The 26,703-nt window shown below is 37.9% G+C and overlaps 1 protein-coding gene across 1 annotated transcript in view; it reads left to right on the top strand.

The window, feature by feature from the left end:
* Positions 1-26,703, top strand: part of LOC108709346 (collagen alpha-1(XXVI) chain) — a 228,445-nt gene that overhangs the window by 177,141 nt on the left and 24,601 nt on the right. Inside the window, exons 4-7 of the mRNA XM_018249106.2 lie at positions 286-347; positions 23,406-23,553; positions 24,768-24,806; positions 26,360-26,467. Of these exons, the coding sequence (XP_018104595.1) occupies positions 286-347; positions 23,406-23,553; positions 24,768-24,806; positions 26,360-26,467 (357 nt within the window). The remainder of the gene's footprint in view (positions 1-285; positions 348-23,405; positions 23,554-24,767; positions 24,807-26,359; positions 26,468-26,703) is intronic.

Genomic DNA, 26,703 nt, shown 5'->3' with positions numbered 1-26,703 from the left:
TTTTGTGCTAATGCCTGTAATATGGTAACTGTAGTTATATTAGCCGTATTAATGTCTGCAAGTTCCTCCCACCAACCACAGTGAATGTCTGGACAGGTCCTGCAGAATTAGTTTATTAAGAGCTTGCTTGGTTCAAAAATATAAATGTCACACCTAAGCATCGGTACTTTAAATAGATCCACCTTGGTTGTTCCCTTGTACTCCATATTGTTTTTATGATTGATTATTCTGTAGAAATCCTTTTCTTTATCGTTTATTAATTTTTATACTGTCGCTTTTTTTCAGAATGTATGAACTGCACACGTCTTGCGGCAATGGCTGAGAGGTTAAATAATCTTGAAGCAAAGGTAGATTACCTTACTTTATTAAGATTGCTATAAAGTATTAATTGTTCTATCATAAACATGATTGCGTTGTTCACTCCCCCCCTCCCCCCACAGATTATGGTTCTATTTTGACGTGTTAATGTTTGATTAATGCCGTGAGTTTCTGAGCAATAGATAGGGACCTAGGATAATATTATAGATGTGGGGGAGGAGTGATGGGTGTTAAATTGTGTGACTGCTAGGAGATCCCACTATATCATCTTTCTAACATTAATGGAATAGCCAAGCCTGAAAAAGCAAAAGATGCTTTTTATGTTTATTTTTATTTTTTACAAAAAATTGCATTTTGAAAAGATTGTTTAAAGGAGAACTAAAGATTAACTAAAGAAGTAGCTAGAAATGTTGTACATTGTGTTTTGTGCTTTTGTACCAGCCCAAGGCAACCACAGCCCTTTAGCAGTAAAGATCTGTGTCTCCAAAGATGCCCCAGTAGCTCCCCATCTTCTTTTCTGCTTATTCACTGCACATGCAGGGCGCTCGACCAATGAGGTGAATTGAGTCACTCGCCTCAGGCGGCAGCGCCCCCCTGGTTGCCAGGGGCGGCAAAAATAACTAAGAGGCGAATTTTCGGTTTTCAACCCAGAAATTCAGCTCTTCTAGTGTAGAGAGTGCAATTGCGCTCTCTGCACTAGCGACGTGCAGCTCTCCCGACCCCCTCCGGCGCTGAAAAGGTTAGCGCTGTGAGGAGGGGTGGGGCGGCAACGGAAGGCCGTCTCAGGTGGCATAAAAGCAAGGATCGGCAATGTGCACATGCTCTGTGCTGCTTTCACATACTGAGCTTAGGGACCCACTCGCAATAAACAGTACACATAGGGGGTTATTTACTAAACTCCGAATGCAAAAATCACGAAAAATTTGTGATTTTTTATTAAAAAATTGGACTTTTAAAAAAAAAATTATTTATTAAACCCAGAGGATAGGAAAAGTCTGAATCTGAAAATCCAGCATCTCAGACCTGTTGAGGTTGCATATAAGTCAATGGGAGAAGTCCCAATGATTTTTTGATGTGCACTGGGTTTTTGAAAAATACCCTGAAGTTTTTGGATGAAAAATCCGAAAAAATGGTGAAAGTCGGATGAAAAATCCCAAAAAATTTCGAAAATCTGATTTCTCTCGATTTTTTTTCAAATTTTTTTCCACAAACAAAATTTTAGGGAAAGCGTATTAATAAATAAGCCCAAAAAAAAAGTGTGGATTTGGTCGGAGTTTCTTTCAGAAAATATTCAGGTAAATTCGGAACTTTGATAAGTAACCACCATAGAATATAAATGTCACAATATAAGGCTGATTAGTAATTAATACAGATAATTACTACATGGCAGCACAGAAACCAGTGCAATTAGCATCAGAATTTAATAATCAGCCCTGTAGCATCATCTTATATTACAGACCAACCTCATTTTCTGCTTGACAATTTGTGACAACTGGGTCAGTGCTGAGTGGGCTTCTCAACAGCTGCTCAGAGCCCACTGAGCATGTGTGAGCCGCAGACACTTTCCAAGATGGTGACAGCCTGTAACTTTAGGCTGTTGCAACAAGTTCAGTATATTAAATAAAGTATTTCTAGCGGATTCATTTTTAATGGTTTTGTTCTCCTTTAGTAGAGGTTATTCAATTTCAGTGATAATGGGCGAGCAACACTTCAGGTAAAAACATAACACAATTATTTACATTCATCTCTACTGGATTCTATTATTTGCTATCTGTTTATATTTACAGTATTCTGTTAAAATAAAGAAGAAAAGTGAATAAAACGTAGATGGCACATTATTGTCTTTGTATATATTAGTAATCCTCAACAGTAACACAGAACAATGAAGGTAGCACAGAGCCATATATTATATAAAACCTCCAACAAAATTTGTTCTTTTTGTCATGTGATGTTTTCGAAACTTCTTATGGATTGCAACCGACAACAAATGCTAAAACCCATAACAAATAGGATAATAAAGTGAGGAAAAAATATTTTCAAACTTTATGAAGATATTTCTCAGGGTTGGGGCTTATAGATAATAGTATTTCTATCCCCAGCTCACCAAGTCATATGTATATACCCAGTAAAGGGTACTCCTTTAGTTTGTGGAAACAATAGCTTCGATAAATTGTACTAATTCACATATACATGTATGGGATCCGTTATTTGGAAACGTGTTAGCCAGAAAGCTCTGAATTAAGGAACGGCCATCTCCCATAGACTCTGTTTTAATTAAATGTTTTCATTTTTTTTCTTTTCTCTGTAGTAATAATACTGTGCCTTGTACTTGATCCCAGATAAGATATTCTTAATCATTACTGGATTCAAAACAATCCTATTGGGTTTATTAAATATTTAAATGATTTTTAAGTACACTTAAAATTTGGAGATCTAAATGATGGAAAGATCCCTTATCTAGAAAAAAGCCCCAGGTCCCGAGCATTCTCGATAATCGGTCCCATACCTGAATTTGAGATAGAGTCTACCAGCATGAAATTGGGTTTGTTAGTCATTTGAATTGCTTTAATCCTGCAACAGCTGGAACTAGCAGATGTTGAATTGAAAGAAAGAATACTCAGTGATGACAAAAGCAACAGGTAGTGGTAAAATTTGGGGAAAGGAAGAGATAGCAACCTAATCAGTAGAGCAAGTGACTGGAGAAAGCTAAGAAGTTGGTGGATCAGGAAGGGACAATGTCAGTGGGGACAATGGCACAGACATAGAGCAAACATATCAAGGAGAGTAACGTTTCAGTAACAGAAGAGGGTGGACTGAATTCTGTCTACATTTTAGGGGGTATAAGATGTTGCAGGTTTGCCTCAATTTGGTGTCCTGGGTGGCCCTTTGAATTTGTTTCTCACTGTGTATTTCATACATCTACTTTGTAACCTGCATATACAGTACAGTAAGCCATTTAATTTTGGAGAGTGTAGTGTAATGTTAATTCTGGATATAAGTGTCACGTTCAGCACCCTAAATCCAGAACCAGTGCTAGGCTCCCTGGTCTTGGCTCTTGCTTCTGTCTTTAACAGCTGCCTTTCACCTCGGGAGGAGCCCTCGGCTAATTGGATGCTGCCAGGTCTTACTAAGAGAGGAGCAAAGTTACAGGTTCTGGACGAGCAAAGGGGCACGCTCGTCTCCAAGCCCGGATTTACAAACTTGCCACCCCTAGGCCGGCTCTACTCATCGCCCCCGCTCCCCTGCCGGTGCCGTCCCCTTCACTTCCCCTGTCCAGCACTGTTACCTCCACTTCCCATTTCCCCCTGTCCAGCGATGTCCCTCCCCTTCCAGGTGCCATCCTCTTCCCCCTCAGTGTGCGTGCGTGTATGCGCACATCTTAACACTTGGGAACAGCACTGGAGACTGACGTAAGTGAGTCTCCAGTGCTAGTTACTGATGCGGCTGGGCCACCACTGAAATTGCGCCGCCCTAGGCCCGGGCCTATGTGGCCTTGCCTCAAATCCGGGCCTGCACGTCTCACCAAGGATACTGGATGGAAGAACACAACTTGAAAGGCAGGCCAGACAATACAGCGAGGACGGGCAGGCTGGGCCAGCACAGAGTTAGAATAGTCAGACAGGCCAGAATCAGGATTGGAGAACGTAGAACAATTAGACAGGCCGGAATCAGGATTGGAGAGCCTAGAATAATCAGACAGGCAAGGATCAGCTTGGAGAAGTTAGAATAAACAGACAGGCCAGGGTCAATAACCAGAAGATCAATTTTATGGCATCAAGAGTTCACTGTGGTTATTATATATTTCCTATTGGTCATGATACTTTTGCTTAGATAATGAATCCTCAAGTAACCCCAATTTAGAGAACAGCAACAGTCTACAAAAAGGCAGAATTAAATTGAGATTCTTAGCAGTGTAAGAAGTAATTTTATTCCATTTAGACACAAGTTGGGAAGCTGCCCACCCATATTTATTTGCCATATACACAGCTGGTGAAATTGGATCGCATAGCTCATTAGTCACTTAGTACATTTTTCCATTTCTGTTTTGGTAAATTTTCATACCATCAAGATACTCAATAACTTTAGACTTATGATTGCCCATTTCTATTCTGGTATTGGTGACAGACAACCAGATATCATTTGGCTGATATGGGCAGAATAAAAATATTGATCATTTAAAATTCATACAAAATAAATAATGAAGAATAATGGATAAGTAAATCAACTAAATGTTGATTTACATGTAAACACCCCCTTTAATATTCCTTTACATCTCTTAACAGGGGCACAAAGAGACACTTTCATTGCAACAACAATAAACTGAGATAGGAATCTAGACAATGATTTCAGCCAAGCATGAGCTGCTGCAGATTAATGTGCAGCCTACAGTATAATAGAAGGGATCTGTTTGTTGAGTTGAAAATGTGTTTCAGCATTAAAAATAAATATATATAGTACATGAATCTGGGTAAAGATTGTTTTGTGGCCTCTTTAATTTGGTGCTTATTGTGGGTAACAGACTTTGCAGCCCAATGTAGTGCAGTCAGCGTCTATTGAAAATAATGAAATAAAAAATCCCACAACCTCATCCTCTTTTGGGCCCAATTAGTAAAAATTATATTAATGAGGAAGAAAGGGGCACAGATTGGATAGGATAGTTAAACTACAATGAAAAACTATAATATTTGGACTTGTTTTTGCTAGAGAAAAGACATTTGCAAGGGACTATAATAAGAAGAATATTAGAGGACAGTATAGACCAGCAGTGAGTATTTTTGTTCACATAGGGGGAAACAATGACAGAATTGCACCCCTTTAAACCTGAAGAATGTATTTGTATATGTATTTACAAAGAGAGAGACTGAAACTCTAAGTTATTCTTACCTTTATAAATGTGGGGCAGTGATGTAGGGTAAAAGGAAGGGTTAAACCTAATAGACCTAAAATAACTGGATTATACTGCAATTATTCCTAAAGCTACAGCACAAAATGTGCTTGATCCATGGTTGTTACTGAGACGGGGTAATTAAGACAAGGGGCATCACTGTGTTAGTAAGTGATATAAATACCCCATGACAGAGCATGAAGTGTTTGTGGGTATACAGTTTTATACAGATACTATAAATAAGACACCATGTTTCATCACGTGATTGTTGGGCCTAATGACTCAGGAAGGCTGGACTAGGGACCAAGGAGAAAGCTGTATATAGAAAAGTCCAATTCACTGTGTCTTAAGGATTAAGAGAGTTTGGAGTCAATTTCTAGGCAAAAGATCAGGGCAGGCGGATAATAGCGAGGTCAGAGTCAAAGCAAGAGGTCAAGAACTGGTACAAGTCAAACAAACAATTTAGAACACCCAGGGACTCTTAACAAGAAGGACCTAGATTGAACCCAGGTCCCTGGTGTCCTGCAAAACACAGAGTGATGATGACACATGCCTCCATGTCATTATGCAGCGTGATGATGTCATTCAGTGGCCATGGGGATCGCTCCCGACAGTCACCCTGTTCACCTACAGCATTATCACACATGGTTCTACTGAAATTAATACTGTGACAAAGTCTGACCCATCTGTAGACTGAGTTTACCTCAAATATTCGAACCCCTAAATCACCCCGAAGGTTGTGGAAATATGAGGGAATGAAACAATTTTTCCTCTGCCCCAACAATCTTCCTTTTGGGCATAGATATATGTTTCTCTAACACACAAGAGGAAGACGTGGTGCAAAATGCAAAAAACAAATGCAATGCCCAATTTTTTGCACCGTGCAAACCTATATCTTTGACTTGCCATATGTCTCTGCTCTAAGTTTCCATGAATTCAGGCTTGCTGTGCTCATGAGTGTTGTATTCTTGAGGGATGAATGGCAAGAAGGCATCCCCCCTCATACCTGTCCAGTCACTCTAGATAGGGAGCAGAGGCCGACATGGTGCAGGACGCACAGTTAAAGCAATTATTTGGCAAATATATATTGATGACGTTCCCTATGGCAATTGCATTGTCTTAAATGAAAATATTATGTCTGGTGTTTCAGAGAAGATTTATAGCATTTGGTCATTTTCTGTTCCATGGTGGAATAGCAACAGGCATTTAAAATCTAAGCATCATATAGTTTACTGTCTGTCATGCTTTGCCACAAAAGAAAAAGAAAGTCAGCAAAAGAATCCTTGCTTGGCTCATGCAAAAAGAAAGTCAGATGATAAATCTTCCTACATGTCACAGAAGAGTTTTGTTTCACACTGTGATGAAGCACAGCTGCTATAGTTCTTCTCCTTTCCTATTTATCAGAACTGTCTTGCAGTGTTTACTTTTATTGGTGAAAAGTGTAAATATACCCTATTTAGAATTTTGGTTTACCCTACAATCATTTTCTCTTAAACAGACATTACAGCTGTCTACACATTTGTATCAGTGGTTATATGCTTTTGTACCTATGATGAGAGCTAAAGTATATTATTATCATTTATAAAACAATAATAAACTCCATAAACTCACTCTTGACATGACTCAATATAGTACACTGTGTTGTACAATAAATGGGTGTATACATTAAACATCCAAAAAAACATCCATCACAAATAATAACCAACAACCAATACAAGAGGCAATTCCAGAGAAGTGGCGCAGCTCTTACAAAGTCTTGAATGCAAGCATGTGAGGAGGTTATGAGATAGATGTTGAGGAGAAGGTCAGTAGAGGAGCAAAACAAGCAGTTGGGCGAGTATCTGAAGATGAGTTTAAAGATGTAGAGGGGCAGAGTTTTAGACTGCTTTGAATGTAAGGATCATTAGTTTGAATTTTATTCTAAATGGTAGAAGAAGCCAGAGCATAAAATGTGTGGCATGGCCGAGAAGGAGTGGCAGTATTCATAATGGGTGAGGTGAGAGGAAAGCTTAAAGGAACAGTAACACCAAAAAATGAAAGTGTTTAAAAGGAATGACAATATAATGTACTGGTGCCCTGCACTGGGTGTTTTCGCTTCAGAAACACAACTATGGTATATAAACAAGCTGTGTATCCATGGGGGCAGCCATTCAAGCATAGGATACATAGTAGATAACAGATAAGCTGTGAGGAATCCCATTGTATACTAAAGAGCTTATCTGTTGTCTGCTGTGTATCCTGTGCTTTTTCTTCTTTGTTCAGCTTTGAATGGCTGCTCCCATGGCTACACAGCAGCTTGTTTATATAAACTATATTAGTCTTTCTGGAGCAAACTCACCAATTTTACCAGTGCAGGGCAACAGTATATTATTTGCATTACTTTGATACACTTTCAGTTTTGGGTGTTACTGTTTATTTAACAGGTAGTTAAAGCTAATTAATAGGCAGTTACAATAATCATTGTGTGATATGAAAATATTCCAATAGGGAAAGTTGTATGATATTGTAAATGTCTGGGGATGAAGAGTGAAAAAGGATAGAGCAGAATCAAGGATAACCCTAAAGCTCTGTGCCTGAGAAGATGGGGTTATAATGGAGTTACTAACTTTGACACTTCTAGGATGGTATGGGTGTTGGATGGGGTAAAGATAACCATATCATAGAGATGTTCACATTAAGGTAGCCCTGGGACATCCAAGTAGAGATACAGACCTGAGTAAAGAGCTCTGGATTGAGTTTAGGAGAGGAATTGATTAACTGATTAATTTGCTAAGGGAAGAAGTACAGAGAGAAATGAATATGGAGTCTAAACAGAGCTCTGGGAGAACTCGGCTGAAAGAATGATTTGTAAGGTAAGGAAAATCAGGATAGGGCAGTGCCATGAAGGCCAAGAGAATGGAGGAGCTGGAGGAGGAGATGGTGATCCACAGTGTCAAAAGCAGCTGATAGATCTAGAAGTATACTTCTTAGGATGTAATATACTTCTAGATCAAGAGTCAAGTTTGAAGGAATAAGAACACAGTGGGAAATCAAATAAATGCTGGAGTTTCTAACATAATCGCCAGAATACTACTTCCTGCAGCTCTATTGCTTTTCACTGATTGGTTACCAGGCAGTAACCAATCAATGACTTGAGTCGGGGGGTCATAACTGTTTGCTTTTGAATCTGAGCTGAATCCTGAGGATCAATTGCAAACTCACTGTACAGTTATGTCCCATGTGACCCCCCTTCAAGTTGCTGACTAACTCAGAGTTAGAGAGCTGAAAAGTAGGAAGTAGTGTTCTAGCTATTACGTTACACATCCAGTCACTACAACCTTTATACTTTACATTTTTGGCTAACTAACTATATTAGAAACATGTTTTATTTTCCACAGCCTATCTATATACCCAGTTTTTATTTTTACACTGAACTGTTCCTTTAAGCATTGACCTAAAACATATTGCTTTTTCATTTTATTGTGGAGCTACACCTCATCATTCCATACAGTACAAATTACATTACAATCCATGTTCCCTAACATGCAGTGTCAGACTGCCCATCAAAGTACCAGGTGTCAGCGGGCCCTCCAGCTCACCCAACCATTTTGCTTGTATTCCTATATGTTTGTCATTTCTCTTTTCTGTATGAAAGGAGGAATTGAGAGAATGCTAGATGACAAAAGATAAAGCAAAGAGACTAGTAGTATAAGGAAACTGAATAAGGAGAGGAAAAATATTCAGAGAGTTGGCCTATGATATAAGATTTCTGGTGGCCCCTTGGCATTCCAGTTTGTCAATACTGCAGTTTCTGAAAACAGGCTGATTGTGGGGCAATTAAAGTGTAGTGTTAGGCAGATAGCCTTTCCTTCTGTAAACATGTTGCAGCAAGGAGTTCTAGGATCTTGAGACATGCTCTGGGACAAGAAGCAAATATCCTTAATGTTGGCCTATAGGAAGCAGGGAATAAACATGCAATACATAAATATAAATAATGAAACTAAAAAAGTAGTATTCAAAAATGAAAACATGCTTTGATCATCAACATAAATGAAAACAAAAATATTTCCCTTGAGAGTAAACTTTCCCTTTAAATGGGATATAAAAACTATAATTTGGAGAAGAAAACAACATGATTTTATAAGTGATATCTTAGGAAATGTTCCATTAGTTTCTTCTTTTATGATTAAATGTTTGGATCAGACAATGGAGTCACTCTCCAGGCTTAGAGAACGACTTGTCCCCCCTAGACACACATTTTAGAAAATAGCCAGTATTCGTTATTTTATATCTGTCAATTTATGGACACATTTCTGATTGCATCTGTGGGGGTTACAACAAGTCATTGAACATAAGAGCAAAGAGCTCTAATTATTGCTTCCCCTAAAAACATTCTGCACATAAAATATGAGGTCTGTGTGGAGTCTCTAATGAGACATTTGGCTAAGCTTCATATGAAAATGAATGTTTACTTTTCCTACTTTTCCTTTTTGAGAATATGAAAGCCTTTTGGGTTCCTTTAAACTTATTTCTTTATAGATATACTTAAGGTCTGTAACCAAGTCCATTGTTCAACCTGCCTTATTGAAATATATCACCTGTATAAATTACATGGCTATTCTCTATGGTCATTCATGATTTTTCCTGTTGAACTCCTGAAATGTTGCTGCCCCATAATCTATGTAAGGTTTTTTTCTACCATCATCTTAGCTAAGATTAACCCATTAGGCATTTTTTTGTCGCTCAAGTAATACTTACCAGTCACCACGACATTCTTTTAATATAAATAACCCCAGAGCCTAAAGACCCATGGCAAATTAACTAGCTATTATATGAAATATTTTTTTGGATTTGACATTTAATTTGAGTCTGCACAATACCTGTGCTGATGAGCATGCCTTGAGCTCCGAGACATTGGGGCAGATTTACTAATGGACGAAGTGGCTAACGCTAGCAACTTTTGCCGGAAATCACATTTGCAGGGACATCGCCAATTCACTAACAGACACAGGCGACAATTCATTAGCAAAAGAGACCATTGCTAGCGTTCGTTTGCACTCTATCGCCAGACGACTTTTCACTCAGGCAATTGGTCATTGTTCCGCAAATTCACCAAAGTTCGGATTTTACTGAATGTTACCTCTTTCACCAGAGTTGACCTCGCCACCTCAGACCAGGCGAACTGCTGAAATGAAGCTACGTCTTCCTCAATCTTATGTCATTTACATCATATCCTGTGTGCCGAAAATACATTAAAGTCGAAAAACGCTGGCGAAGTTTCCTTTTTTTAAGCAGGATTACCTGCAAAAGTCCTAACAAACTTTTTTGGGCTAACATTTTTCCCCAGACATTTAAGAGCCATGGAAAATTCATTTTACAGTGGGCTCATGTGTAAAGCATTATATTATGTGACGGGGTGTTTGGAAAACACCACTGTTTTGAAGGAAAATGCATATAAAAGAGTGCATTTCAACTGCAAGAGGGTTCCAGAGGTTGGAGCCTAAATCCCTAGAGGGGGAAGGAAGAGAAAGGACTGGCAGAGGCTAGTGAGTCTGAATCTCAGGAGGGAAGGCCAGCAGGGCTGAGTGAAAGCCCAAATACTGTACTCCGAAGTTCAAGAGGGTGAGAGTTTCCCTTGATGGTGAGTGACCAGAAGGGGGGGAAACCCCTGAATGTTTTACAGGGAAGTTGTTGAACTGTACCCTGAAGGTTTTGTCATTGAAGTTGCTGAACTGTGTTTTGTTGCCTTTTTGTTGGGAATGCCCAGTGCTTAATAAACCTTTGTCCGAAGCCTTGGTGTTCCTGTCTCTAAGCTCCGAATCCTATACTACCTGCCTACCAAATGCTAATTCCCCCATACAAGTGCATGTGCAGGCTAGTGGCAAGTCACAATTATATTATATCTCTTTTGTTCCTGGGACATTTGTAATAAAAAAATGGCCACTTCAAGCATTTGCACCAACATCTCTAATAAAGACGTCCATACAACTTTAATGTAATTCAAATTGACCTAAGTGTAAGATCACTAGCGTTTTTTAGCTAGGCATAAACGAACGCTAGTGAATCTTCACTATGAAATGCTCACACTGAAGAAGTATGGTTATCGAAAAGTCGCTAGCTTTCAGCGCCCCATTGTCTTATACATCTGTCTTTTCTCAGATCTGTTGTATGGTGGATCCTTTAAGCATTGGACACATTATGATTAGGGATGTAGCGAACTGTTCGCCGGCGAACTAGTTCGCGCGAACTTCGACTGTTCGCGTCCGCCGCAAGTTCGCGAACGTCGCGCGACGTTCGCCAATAGGCGTTCGCGTCAAAATCGTTCGACCATTCGACCATTCGATCGCTAAAATCGAACGATTTTCGTTCGATTCGAACGAAAATCGTTCGATCGAACGATTAAAATCCTTCGATCGTTCGAATCGAACGATTTTCGGATGTTCGAAGTTCGCGAACAGTTCGCGAACTGTTCGCATTTTTTGCCGGTGTTCGCGAACGGTGTTCGCGAACGGCGTTCGCGAACACATACTTGGCGGTTCGCTACATCCCTAATTATGATGCTCTTATTATTATACACTGTATAAGGTGACAATTAACCTGCCTGTGTGCTTTAAGTGTGTGAGAGCAAAACCATGTACAATAAGGCAACCTACATAGACAGAAGGGGAACATGTAAACACTGTGCAGATAGTGGCCTGGCCAGAATCAGCAGTGATAACCGAAGTGCATTGTTTGAAGTAATGGCTATAAGATAATATACCGCCAACCGCCAAGATTCAGGCAGGGTAGTCTGACTTGCATGTGTCTATATGAGGTTTTCCATGTCATACACTGGTTGTTTCTCTTCTTCTTTTCGTCCCTCTGTCAACATAATCCATAGACCATAGATCAGCTGTAAAACCCCCCTTCCTCATAAAAGAGAAGGGTCACAAGAGCAGTACATTGCCCATTGTCCCTAGGCTTAGGTATAATCATATTTTACCACCTTGATAACAATGGGATGAAATATATTTTGTTATGACCTCTTGATATGTGTCTGATATACAGTATGTCTCTTTATGCCCTATTGATGGTATTTTTAGTAGTACCATTTTTGACCTCGTGTAAGACAAAACTCAGTAAAGGAAAACCTTTAGTAATAGTCAGGCAATTTATTCATACATAATACAACATAACAGTTTTGTCTGGGTAAGCTGTTGGAGTAACACACAGAATGTCAGCCAAGGACTTACCAAAGACCCACCTCTTGGTCCAAGCGTTATATAGCTTTCAGAAGGCATTTACAGTAATTGTGACAAGGGGTTCACGGAAATACCATACATGGTCCGGCGAGGAGACTTACTGGCATATATTTGTACATTCCTGTAAGATGTGCAGTTTTGCAACATAAGAGATTTCTGGTTCCAACTGTCCACAGCCTCGTAAACATCTGTTGGCTAAACATAGCCATTGTGGTACAGACAACTATTGAGCAACACTTCTGCAAAAGGGCATAAGAGACATGCTGACACTATGCTGACACTCTGGAATCTAAGTAACAGAGTGGAGATCATTTATTTGTATGGCCTAGTATAAACTATATGAGTGACCATTGTCCACAGTAGACCATTAGCCCTTAAAGTCCATCCTGCCTTAGGCCATATAGCGTTATGGCGTCATAGAGGGCGGGGGTGACAACTATCAACCCTCTGACACTAGCCATTCGTCCGTCTTAGGAATTAGACCGTTCCAGACATCAAATTTCACTGTCATTCCTCTCTTGAAACATTAAATATGTTTCACATTAGTAATTACAGGCACAGGAAGAGTGCTGAGAGGACCCCCAGGAACAAGGGAGGTCTATTATAAATGGGACAGTGGTGTACGCTGTTGTGAATTACAGTTCAACTGTCGTGGCAGCACCAATACAGAAGTGCAGCTGAAAGCTGAAATCAGTGAAAAGAAAAAACAGGAAGCTAGGGAGCTACAGATACATCCTGTTTCATGAAATAACTTGGTTAAGTGCAGTTGGGAACAGAAAACCCTATAAAATGACAAAGAATATACAATATACATGTAACATGTTATAAGAGACTAATATAATACTGATTTCATTACTATTGAAAAGTAAAAAATTATTCTTTCTTTCTTTCTTTCTTTCTTTCTTTCAAACCTCCCCACACATGGCTGAGAAAAGCTTTATCTTATAGATGTAAATCAAATGAAAGCAGAAGTTGGGGGGAGGTGCTTATAGCACAAATTCTAACGGAGAAATATAGACCAAGTATTAATGCTAGGATGACATGGATAGACTTAATGAAACTTCCAATGGAGTTGTTTAACCAGCTATAAAATTTTACCTAATCATTTGGAATAACTGAACTGTTCTTATAAAAAGATTACACTTATTGTTGCAGCTCTAAAACTTTGACTATATGACATTCAACAAACATTTCAGAAACAATATGAGTACAACCTTCTTTTTCCTATCAAAACACATACTAATCTAAAATCATACTATTTTGGTCAGCTACTCTATTTATTTGAACAACCTCTATGTTTATAGTTACATAGTTAAATTGGGTTGAAAAAAGACAAAGTCCATCAAGTTTAACCCCTCCAAATGAAAACCCAGCATCCATACACACACCCCTCCCTACTTTCACACAAATTCTATATACCCATATCTATACTAACTATAGAGCTTAGTTTATGACGGTGAGAAGATTTATATTTTTTTTTTTTATAGATTTAACATTATGGGCGGGACTATTCTTGGAATCTAGATTCTACTCAATACTAATATTAGCACATGACAGAATTCTATTATTATGGGGTTTATCATTTTTTCTATGTCAGTGCTGTTTACACACAACCGGCTACTGTACATATAGAGCTGAGGACCTGGGGCAATAATACAATAATAAGTAATTGCAGGAAACTTCCCTTCTAAAAACTTTTGAACCAGATACAATTTTACCTTTGTTGTTTTCATAACTAATCTAAAACTAAACATATAGAGAAAATGTTACATTATCACATTCCCATTGTTCTTATAAATTGCACACAATTTAACTATATCACATTCAATACTGTATGAATCTAAACCTTAAAATTAACCCATTTCAATATCAGTCCATCAGTTCATTATAGGGGAAAGTCCAATCAGAGAGACATCATGGCGGTGGATAGGCATATGAAGAAATATTCAACAGTCACTTGTATTCAGTCAATGCAGCAGTCTTTGTACAGTTTTTTTTTTTAAGAGTTCATAATCAGTCCATGGTTTCGATATTAGGATAGGCAAAAATGTAAAGGCATCACAGATATGAATGGCAAACTTTGAAATGACTCTTGTATGTATGCAGAGTTTCTTTCAATGAGTGGTGGGATCAATGATAGTTGTTCTATTTGGAATGGATTGGAATAATCTCAACAGCTACTGATGGAATTTTGCTCAGATCACCAACCTGGAAACAAAGAGACAATGTGACAATATCTGGTGTTCTGGTAATACTGACTTATCTAATGTACTAGCTAAAGAACTCTAATGAAACTACTGTATGAACTGTCAGTAATGAGAAGTGGTTGTACATTTATGATATGAGTGAAGGACGTTCGTTTTCTTGTGCTTAATTCAAATGGAGAGAGTCCACAACACCTGATAGGATTGTTGCAGTGAATTGACAGGACAACTGGGAATAAATCCAACCAAATGCTGCCAGTGATTGTGTTGTTGGAAGTGGGATGGTACAAAGATACAACTCCACTTAAGATCAGTGATATTTGCAAATTTGTAACAGAATCGAAAATGTAATTGTGTAAACTATCAAATACAACCTGTACTGTTTCCTTCTTATAACAAAATAATATTGATTAATCATAACCAGGAAAAACATTTAACAAGTTCTCTCTTGTATCTATATATTTTTATATTTTTAGCCTAAATGAAAATGACATAGACCCATTTTAGTAGCATCATTTATTTCTACAAATTTGGTAGTGAAATTACTGATTATCAGATAAAATCAACAATACATTTAAGTCACTTCTGCATTTTCTTACACTTGCAGACTTGTGATGCAAGATACACAAGTGCAAAGATTACGGAAGAATTTTTTTTTTAGCAGCGGCACAAGCACATAAGCTGCATTTTTATTAACTGAAACTTATTTAATTAGAAAATATAGTAACAACAACAGAACCCACAATATAATACTCCCCTCTTGTTGTACATAACCCACAATATAATACTCCCCTCTTGTTGTACTGCAGATGCAGTACAATAATATGAAATAATAGATTCACATCTGGCTAGAGAACAATGAAAATAATTTAACCTGTACCAATGAGTAAATCGGGTATGGATCCAAACTGCATCAAGTTTACCTTCATGTTGGTGAAAAAAATCCAGATGCAGGAGATACAGAAAAAAAATACAGATGAGTATGAAATGGTAAAGTTAAAAATATTTGCTGTGGTTAAAATTTCCTGAGCCAGCTGCCTGACAAAAGAGGAAGTTACAAAACAGTGAGAGAAGTTGAGCATCTGAAATATTGTGCAACGGAGGATTCTGGGAAATGTACAGATGCAGCCACTTTGGTTTGTCTGTTTGACACAGAATAACTAAACACAGATATCCCATTTATCTCATTTAACACAGAAAACTGTGTCATAACAACCCATCTAATTAAAGCATTCACCATTGTGAACAATGGAGCTTTGGTATGCTAATGAAAAGGTTAAATGCATTAAATGAGTTAAGATGACTTAAGATAACACAGTTTCTTCAATTACCCCTGAGTCATGACGCATTTAACTCACAAATCCAAGTGGCTTCATCTGTAGTTTTTATGACAGTACCAGCAAACAGAATCCTTCTTGTTATTAATTGGACTATGAACTAGATTTCCTCTTAAAGGGTGCTGTAAGTCTAATGCACCATTAAGTACTTCAGTGTGAAACAACTGTGTAACGATCGCCGCCCGGAGCAGGCCCAGGAGCTCCGGAGCAGGCCCAGGAGCTCCGGGCGGCGCGTCCATCTTCGCCGGCGTCGCTCCCAAAATGGCGGCGCCCATGGCTGCCACGTGGGTAGCGGCGCCGGGCGATGACGTCAGCGCGCCGACGTCGGCGCAAGAGCGTCAATGACGTCAGAATGGCGCCAAATTTGAAAATAAAAACGCCAACTAGACGCCAGAATGGCGCCCAAGAATAGGATTACTTTCCTGAAGCATATCCTGGGTTTCCTGTGTGCCTTATTGCCTAATCTTGTTCCTGCCTTGTATCCTGACCCTTTGCCTGGACTTTGGACTTTGTTTGTATTCTGCCTGCCTGTGAACTCTTGCCTGATCCTGACTATTCTCCGTTTAACCCTTTGGATACCGCGACCTTGTTCCCTCAAGAGGGCTTCCTCCTTGATCCAGACAACCTCCCTGGAGGGAGCTCCCGGCTCCCTGACATTATTCTTGGGCCATGGATCCTTCTGAGGAAGCCACACCTCATGTCGGACGAGCGCTCCGCGGACTGGCATCCCGCATGGAGGACTACGAAAACCAGCAGGTTCGCATTGGGCAAGCACTCGATGTCCTGCTGGCTCAAGTGCCTTCTGCGTCCTCCACTGCTCCACCTACTGGGGATCCCCCCATGGCGGCAGCCCCCACGAACACAAGCTACCCGACAGGTGAGCCTCGCATTCCACCTCCCCCTCGTTTCAGTGGGGACCCACAAGCCTGCAGGGGATTTGCCACGCAATGCCAAATTCAATTTGAGTTCCAACCCACACAGTTTCCAAGCGAGCGTTCCAAGGTGGGGTATGTGATGTCTCGATTGGAAGGCAAGCCACTGGAGTGGGCAACGTCTCTTTGGGAGAAGAATTCCCCGCTGACTTTTGATGTTAAAGACTTTCTCCAGTGTTGGAGTAACACACAGAATGTCAGCCAAGGACTTACCAAAGACCCACCTCTTGGTCCAAGCGTTATATAGCTTTCAGAAGGCATTTACAGTAATTGTGACAAGGGGTTCACGGAAATACCATACATGGTCCGGCGAGGAGACTTACTGGCATATATTTGTACATTCCTGTAAGATGTGCAGTTTTGCAACATAAGAGATTTCTGGTTCCAACTGTCCACAGCCTCGTAAACATCTGTTGGCTAAACATAGCCATTGTGGTACAGACAACTATTGAGCAACACTTCTGCAAAAGGGCATAAGAGACATGCTGACACTATGCTGACACTCTGGAATCTAAGTAACAGAGTGGAGATCATTTATTTGTATGGCCTAGTATAAACTATATGAGTGACCATTGTCCACAGTAGACCATTAGCCCTTAAAGTCCATCCTGCCTTAGGCCATATAGCGTTATGGCGTCATAGAGGGCGGGGGTGACAACTATCAACCCTCTGACACTAGCCATTCGTCTGTCTTAGGAATTAGACCGTTCCAGACATCAAATTTCACTGTCACTATGTAAAGTTTTCAAAAATACTAAAATTCTTAACAGGGATAATTCTATATAGGTTTCTATTATTTGTATCAAATCTGCTTCAGTCTAACAGGCTCTCGTAAAAGGAAAAACAGTTCAAAGGTTCCCTCGTGCGGAGAAACAGATTTATGGCAGAGTAACAAGAACTCTGTTTGTTGATCACACATTCAGCTGGAACACCAGAGGAGTGTCCATAAGTGAGCACACTTCTTCTAAATGTCTTTCTTTTCTTAGCTCTGGGATGAAATGAGTTTATAAAAAAAAATCACAGAGAAAAATGTAAAAAAAAAAAAAAAAGGCAAGAAGTTATTGTACCAAAAATAACATTTGTCTGCTGGTGATTTGTGTCCCTGATGTGAAATTCAGTTGTGTGCCATGTTTTTTTTTCTCAATATGACAATGTACTGTTCTCAGAAAACATTCCTTGCTCATTCTTTAGAAATGAACACAGTATTAATTGCCAAAGATAAGGATACACTAGTAAACTAAAATGAAAATGGATTATCTATTCCTATGCTGTTAACATATTTTCAGTCAATTTAATGTTGGCATCACCTTGGTCCCCTGGTTCAGGCAGCATATCAGCATGATCTTCCTTTAATATTTAGCAGCCTAAATGGTCCAAAATATACTTTATAGACTGAACTTAATGCACCAACCTAAATGTTTGTTTATCAGTAATGATTCAGGCCTTCAAAGTTGTCGCAGGAGTTCACGATCGAGGAATTTTCGTGCTTTGTGATTGTAGGTGACTTCGCACATGCTCAGTGTGCTCTGCAAGATATTGAGAAACTCAGCTTTGGGGTTGTCACAAATCTTTTTAGAAAATAAGCCAATGCTGCATGATGATTCTGATGCAGAGTTGCCTTGTAATGAAAATCTGCTTAGCCTCCCCAAAGCTTTGAAAATCGTATTGAAAATCCGCATTGACGCATAGTTTTTCTCCCTCTATTGTAATTTCAGTAGAGATGATTCCATTGGGGGAGTCTTATATAGTGATCGTGATAACTATGTGAGGCAAATTGCAATTGTTCTATCACATTTTGGATGCATGTATTACACAATTCGCTCTCTTCTCCCTTTTGAAACAATTCAATATATGGAAAATAATCTTAGACTGATATAGTGATCATCATGGAAATAATTTATAGGAATCACTGTATTGCAGAGAGATGTCACAATAGACGTACTGTATCTGCTCGCTCTGGATAGATCAGCTATTCAAAAATCTAGCAATCACTGAAGACTATACTGATTAATGGATGCAGATGTCTTCAAAGGTATAAAGAACAAGTAGACTGGACACACTCCAAAATGTCTGTAATGATGTGAGGTGTTAGTGGATATCATTGGAGCACTTGATCTGCAGGAATGCCAAAAACATTAATTGCAGGCCTATAAGTTATTCCTCTCCTTTTCTAGGGATCTTAGACCATGCTTTAGAAAATCAAATGTTGTTAGGTCATCCAAGATTTCACAGCTCCAGAGATACCTACAGGGAGAGTATTATCAGGTAGTGTAGTATGTTTTTTATGAAGAAGCAAAGTATGAATAACAAGAACATATTCCCTAACAGCCAGAAATATGAAATAGAATGTGTTTCTAAGAAACTTGTAGATAAAAAAAAAACGTGAAAAAAATTTGATTTTACCAAGTGTATAACATGTTGCTTCCATACCTTTAGTTGTTATGGGCAGTGGGATTATGGGATTCCTGCCTTACTAAATGGGCCATTTGTTAACTTTACTATGGCAAAATACATTTTGAGCTGCTCACTCATACCCAAAAGGTTATGAAGTAAAACACAAGCTAGAAATTTGTGCTGGAAATTAGACATTTCCATGCAGATTTACACTGGAAATATTAAGGGGCAGATTTATCAAAGGTCGAGGTAAATTTTCAGATTCAAAAAATTCGAATTTCAAGGTATTTTTTGTGTACTTCGACTAGGGAATAGTCCAAATTCTATTTGAAAAAAATTAGAAAATTTGAATATCGAAATTTATCTTGACCATTTAATTTTGACCGTTCGCCATCTAAAACCCGCCGAATTGCTGTTCCTAGAAGTTATTTGGAGTCAATTGGTGGACTTCCAGGTTTTTTTTTGGAAAAACTTTGATTCGAATTTGATCGAATTTACTTTGATTTTGATATGCTATCTTTTATTAACTTATTTAGAGAGAAAAAACACAAAATAATGCCAGAGATAAAAACTCATTTCTGACCTTTGCTGTTTATCCTTTGCAAACACACCGGGCTCTATACGAAAGTGACAATGTGACAATATATAATAATAAACAAGTCATTAATACCAATATACCAAGGATATATGCAAATGGGAAGGTAATTGTTTTAAGGCACCAGTAGTTGAGATCAGGGTGAGTAACCTCTTTAAAAAAAGACCTGTTGCATATCAGCATATGGTATATTAAATCCTTTAGAGGGAAGCTAGCAAATTATTTGACACTAATGTAGTATCATTACCCTGGGTCATTGCAATCCAGGATCTCACAGGCCAGTAGAGACAGATCATGTTTTTATTTCATTTGGTATGAATCTTCATATCATTTAGGAACACTAATAAATAGGGGCTTCGTAAGGAGATCAATGACAGCAGAGGAAAGTCAATGAACATTGTGCCATTGTACACCGGAGTAAGGAAGTCCAGTTCTGCTCTCCATGGTACTGAAATACATTAATTTTTAAAAATATGTCCTTACATTAGTGTTCATCATGTTAACACAATTCAAATGAGTAGAAAAATGGCAACAAATACCCTACCTTCACTGATGCCAACATTTCATGCCTACTGGTAATAGTGGAAAGAGAAATACAATAACTCAACCTGCAAGAGCAAAATCACATATGCTACAGATATACAACAGTGCACACACTACAGATATCTACTGGCCTGAACACAGCAAAGCTGGCCGGTCATTAGCACTTATTAATATCAATTAATACTTTAACCAATCTATTTCAAAACTACTGTATAATGTATAACTGTTTATTTTATAAAAGTAGAATATTATAGATTAAGGGGCCGATTTATCAATGGTCGAATTTCGAAGTACAAAAAAATTCGAAATTCGACTATCGAATTAAAAAACATAGAATATCGAATTCGAAGTTTTTTCAGAAAATTTGGCAATCCTGCGGTCGAATAAAATCAATTAAGTGCTTCGAATCGAACGATTCGAAGGATTTCAGCGATCGAACGATTTTTATTCCATATGTAAAGACTTAGAAAATGGTTGTAGGTCCCCATAGGCTAACATAGCACTTTGGCAGGTTTAATTTGGTGAAGTATTGAAGTCGAAGTTTTTTTAAAGAGACAGTACTTCGATTATCGAATGGTCGAATGGTCGAACGATTTTTACTTCAAATCGAAGTCGAAGTAAATTCAAAGTCGTAGTCGAAGTATCCAAAAAATTACTTTGGATTTCTAATTTCCCTCTAATTCACTTCGACCCTTAGTAAATCTGCCCCTAAGCATCTTATCACTGATGCTTTTTTTCAATATAAAAAAGAATGGATGTTTTCATTAATACGCATCTGCTTGTATATTCTAAGAAATTCATTTTTATGTCCCATACCCTAAAAATCAAAAGCCGCCGTTTAGATTTTTCTTTTGTTTTAAGAAAAAAATGAACTGCAACTAACACATAAGGAAAGACATAAGTTATAGGTATCATAACCTTCATTTTCAGCTTTGCTTTCATAACCAGGTCTGTATTGATATCCATGTGTTCTTTTATTGCATCTGTTCATGATATGCTAAGCCCTAATTATAGGTCATCTTTTTTATTTCTACCATATGGAAAACCTATGGTGCAGCTTCTTGCAAGTGATACTCGATATGTGGGCTGTTTGATCTTTTATCCATGCAGTTTAAAGACATTTTATTATGCTACATCTTCAGTGATATTGCACAACAATTGTTGTAGCAGCTCTCTCCTGGACTTTTTAAGAATTGCTCACTTCCAAATCACGGGTAAAAAAAAATTATTTTTATTACCACATCTGATTTACAAAAAAGTGTCTGAGGTCTGACGCGTTTTGTGTCTATGTGCATAGACATGAACCGCGTCAGACCTTAGACGCTTTTTTTTGTCTTAGAGATTAATACAATTTTACCTGCAGTGTAAGGACCCTTTGCATCATTTCACTCTTGCCCTATATCCACTATATATACTGTATTAAGACTGCAATAGGGACTAATAAATACAGATTGAGCATCACACAGCTCACATGGTGCACCAGTGTACAAAATGTTTTTTGTTAAAACCAGAAGAGATTTCCTTGCATACCTTTATTAATGTTATCCCTTAGAGATGGTAAATTAGCCACAGAAAAAAATAACTGAAATGGGAAATTGTTATGTTTAATGATATGTAAACCTTTTTTATCTTTTTTGTGAAGTCAACAGCAACAGATAAACGTCTATGAATGTTTTAATTCACACAGGGAATGGTATGCAGTATTCCATTGTAGTATTTAATTGGCTTATTCCAAAGTTTTTCAAAATGACAACGTCATGTAGAATGACTATAGTGTGTCACACTATTGTGTTATATTGTGTGTCTTCCCCCTGTGTCCTGCTGGTCTAATGTTTGACATTGTTTATGCTTTGAGAAAACCCCGGTATCCACAAACTTTTAGAACTATGTTGAGATGATTGTATTCCTTGTCCTTTGACTCAGCTATGGCTGTTTCAACCTGGTGACATAGAGTTCTGATAATCTTCAGTTCTGTTTTAAATTTCCCACCTCTTAGATGTATATGTAACAGTCGGTGCCAGTTTTTTGACTTTTACATCTACATGACCTCGGTATTGTTGTCCACTGGGTTTATGTGTACTGTTCCCTTAAATTTATTCAAGGCTTCCCTTTACACTTATTCCAAGTAAAGTCTGAGCATGATAGGAAAGAATGGCGACCCCATGGCAGAGAGGCAGGTCTTTTGCCTATAAAAGATAATCTTGAAATATGTAGTAAAGAACAATAGGTCCAGCAAGACTTTTCTGAAATTTTGGAAATATGTAAGGCATCATAAAAGTTTAACTCATTCCTTATGCCTCTCTGGAAATGTCTTATTAAAGGAGTTGTTCACCTTCCAACAATTTTTTTAGTTCAGTTGTTTTCCAGGTCATCAGAAACAATGGCTTTTTCCCAATTACTTTCCATTTTCTTTACTTATACTGAAGTTTAATTTTTATTTTTTACCTTCTTATGTCTTTCTGAAGCTTCTTGGTAGGGCGGGGGGGTCACTGACTCTGTAATTGCTCTAAATTGTAACAGTACAGAATGCTCCTGGATCACTGAGCTGACAGACTGAAATACATTTTGAAATAAAAAATTATTTCTTGTGAACAATCTAAAAACAATTGAACTGAAAAAATAGTTTGGAAGGTGAATAACCCCTTAAGATATGTATAAACTACAGAGGACTTGTTATTGAATGTACTTCATCAGCAAATTGGTTCTTATAAATACAACTTTTTGATCAATCCTTTTATTTTATCAATAGCATTTCTCAGATATGTCTTTTCGGTTCTGCGTGAGCTATCATCTCTTCATTTATAGCAATATTTAATCTAATTAATTCAATGCATTGATTACTGCACTTGAATAATTATATTTCTCACTAAATCGATTATCTTTTTTTTTTTCATGCTAAATTAAAATGTCATGTTTTTTATTAAAAAGATTGGTAGTGAGTTCTGATTTTTTTTTTATTTTAAAAATGCTTATCTAGATAATCAACCTTGTGACTGCTGAGAAATCAGACAATGATCTGCTGATCACAAGAGAAGCAACATCATGGAATGATGATTTTCTGCCTGGTGCTATTCCTCTCCTGAGCCCTGGAATCAAATTTAGGAAAGCACTGAAACCTCCAGCAGGTGAGACATTGGAACCCTATTTGTTGTTTTATAAAGTAAAGATATGTCTTATGTGTTTGTGGCATTGCGAGTTACTAACTGATCATCTGCATAGTACTGCTAGTACATCACACTTCCTATAGTAGTAGATTTAATACTTTAAAAGGGGTCCTTTCAGGCTAAAAGCACCCAGGTTGTTTTCCCTACTTGTGTAGATATGCCACAGGAGACTTCCTCCCCTTCTATGTGTGTGACACAACAGGATCAGCCTGCATAACTAAACCCTAGTTGTTTTGAGATCAGCATGGATTTTGCTGGCTTTATTAACAAAAAGTATAAATTAGAAAGATAAATTGTTTATACAATACCATTTATGGAATGTTATTATTGGTTTCAAAGGACAGGGAAAGTCTAATTCACTGGGGAGTGCTAATAAATTTAGGAAAATAACTATCTTGCCTTTCTTTCCCAGGAATTTCTTGCGCTTAAGATAGATTGTGAACTATATTGTAGAGTCTGGGAGTTTATTGTTCTGTGTAAAGACCCCCATAAAGACAGACCAAGTCGGCAACTTATTGGCCCGTGTATGTGTTCACCATTTGATAAATATGCCCTTAAAAATCCCATAGAAATTAATTGAGAAAGGCAGTATTTCACTCTAGTGGACTGTGGAGATCTCTAGCTTCGCTCTTTGATAAATATACCCCTATTAGTCTAACTTAAGATCCCAGATCCCTGGAATAGAGGTTTTGCAATACATAGAGCCCTCAGCCACAGCAATCTTTTTTCACACAATAAATGTCTTTTATTGTCCTTTAAGAGAATTCTGAAATTCTCTTCAGGGAATAATAATATTAGTTCTACTTAGGTAATAGAAGTATATTATTTTAAGACAAGATGGTAGTTCAAATCACAGAGCTGCTGTCCTTGCATAATCTTCCTCCAGGCACTCTGGTTTTCTCTAGGGATGCACTAAATCCACTATTTTAGGATTCGGCCAATCCCCAAATCCTTTGTAAAAGATTCGGCAGAACACCAAACCGAATCCACAGGACTTTCCCTAGGCATCCTTGCACTCTTGATTTTGCACTTTTCCTCCAGTTGTAATAAATGACACCTAATACACACTCTCTCTGATTGCAATGAATGTTCATTTTATATTGCATATGTAAAAATCTGGGTCATGAAAACTTGAAACAAATATCAGCAATTAATCTGTCACTGTAATTTAACAGGATCCAAGGGAGAAAATAATGAAGAAAAGAGAACAAGAGGTAAAAGAAATAGAAATATTATGTATTTATATATTTATTTTGACATAACTATAAAGTACAGTCCACAGCTCTATGCCTGTAGTGTGAATGTTATAGAAACACAACTAATTCAAATTGCTTCATACATTGGGGTTACTTACCACACTGCAATGTACAAAGTACAATTTTGGATGAAATCGCCATGTTTTTTATCCACAATGAAGATTTTTTCCCCATGATCCCAGCTGATGCATATAAACTGACAAGATAGTGCTTGGGTTGTCATGCTAATGACTGTGGCCAAGCTAAACTGTATAAATGAGCCCTATTTGTTTGCTCCATAGAACTTCTAAAAAGGCCTACGGCACATGAGGGAAAGCCCTGGGGTTCACCCATTTGTAATTTCATTCCTTTGAAGGAAAAATTTTCTGCCTTTGGCAGATATTGCCAGGCAAGAATTATTGAGGAGAACTTGTTTGATGTTTCCAAAATGAGATATCAGCCAGAGGCCTAGATGCAGCAAAGCATCTCCCTTTTTTTAAAAAAATTAAAACAGATGCAGCAGATTTATTTAAAATTTAACCCAACGTTCCCAGAGTGTTTGTATTGTTCCCATTAATAAAAATAAAGAACATTTTCTTCAGTCCAGAAAGCACTGACACAACTACCAAAGACGATCAATGTGTCAATTCTTTAAAATCTGTTTTAGTGCTTTGAGCAACCAAACACGTTAAGTTCGGTGGGGTTTTATAATAACTCAATGCATGTAATTGTTAATCCCGGCTGCAAATTCTATAGATCTAGCATAGAAAAGAGATGGTTATATCTAGAACTATCATTATTGTCTTAGTTCACAGAAAACATAGTTAAAACTAATATAAAATTAAATTGTCCCCATATTCCATTCCATTTAGGTATATTCAAAAGATTTAAATTGAAATGTTTTTCCTTTTTATTAAGATTTCGTAGCATTTGTGATGTGTGGAATTTATTGATATTAATTCTTTATTACATGTTCTTCAATTGATGTTACTATTTTAGAAAGCCAGGATTGTCATTTATTGTCTAGTACTTGTAGATTCTTTAGAAACATGAACCTGGGTTTTTTTCCCTCCCAATTTACTATATAAGTATTCTAATATATTAAGCAAAATTCATTTTAAAATTGTCATATATTCCTCCCTGTAAATCTGGACTTTTACATGAATATTCCTTAAGGAAATTTTATCACTCTATTATTTTCTTTGCTCATTGCAAAAACAATGGTTTTATCTAAATCAGTGCTGTCCAACTGTTTCAAAAACATGGGCCAATAATTCATTATACTGCATTTCAAGGGCCAGATTATAATAAAATGATGAAATCATCTAAAGGGGTCATTGGACCTCTTGAAGAGTCTGGGGGGCCATAAAAATCTCTTGGAGGGCCACACCTGACCCACTGGCCTGCAGTTGAACAGCTATGATCGAAATAACAAATGAGCACACAACAGTTTCAGAGGGTTTTGCGGTCAGGAATTGGAACAAAAGCACAAAATAACAAATATAGAATTATTTCATTTTGCATTTATACAGTCATACCTGGAGTACCGGGTCCACCAGGTTCAAATGGACGTATTGGTTTGCCAGGACTCAAAGGGGATCGTGGACAAGCTGGGGAACGTGGGCCAGCAGGTCCACCAGGTCAGAAACTTGATTTTTTTTTTAAAAGAAAATTGTCACATAATTGTAACTGAACCATTTCATTAAAAAGCTGAAGTTATAAGCAGGAAAACGTATACAGGAAGTGTAGACCTTGGATTCAATTTACAGATATAAGAATTGGGGAATGTCATGGCACATAAAAGAAAATATCCAATAAATTTATCAAGAAAGGGTTTGCTAAGCTTGGTGTTTCAGTTGTTGGGGTGCTGAGGGTC

The sequence above is a fragment of the Xenopus laevis genome, chromosome 2S (genome assembly GCF_017654675.1).
Source record: "Xenopus laevis strain J_2021 chromosome 2S, Xenopus_laevis_v10.1, whole genome shotgun sequence".
In the NCBI taxonomy this organism is placed as follows: Eukaryota; Metazoa; Chordata; class Amphibia; order Anura; family Pipidae; genus Xenopus; species Xenopus laevis.
This window is presented reverse-complemented; position numbering and strand designations above follow the sequence as displayed.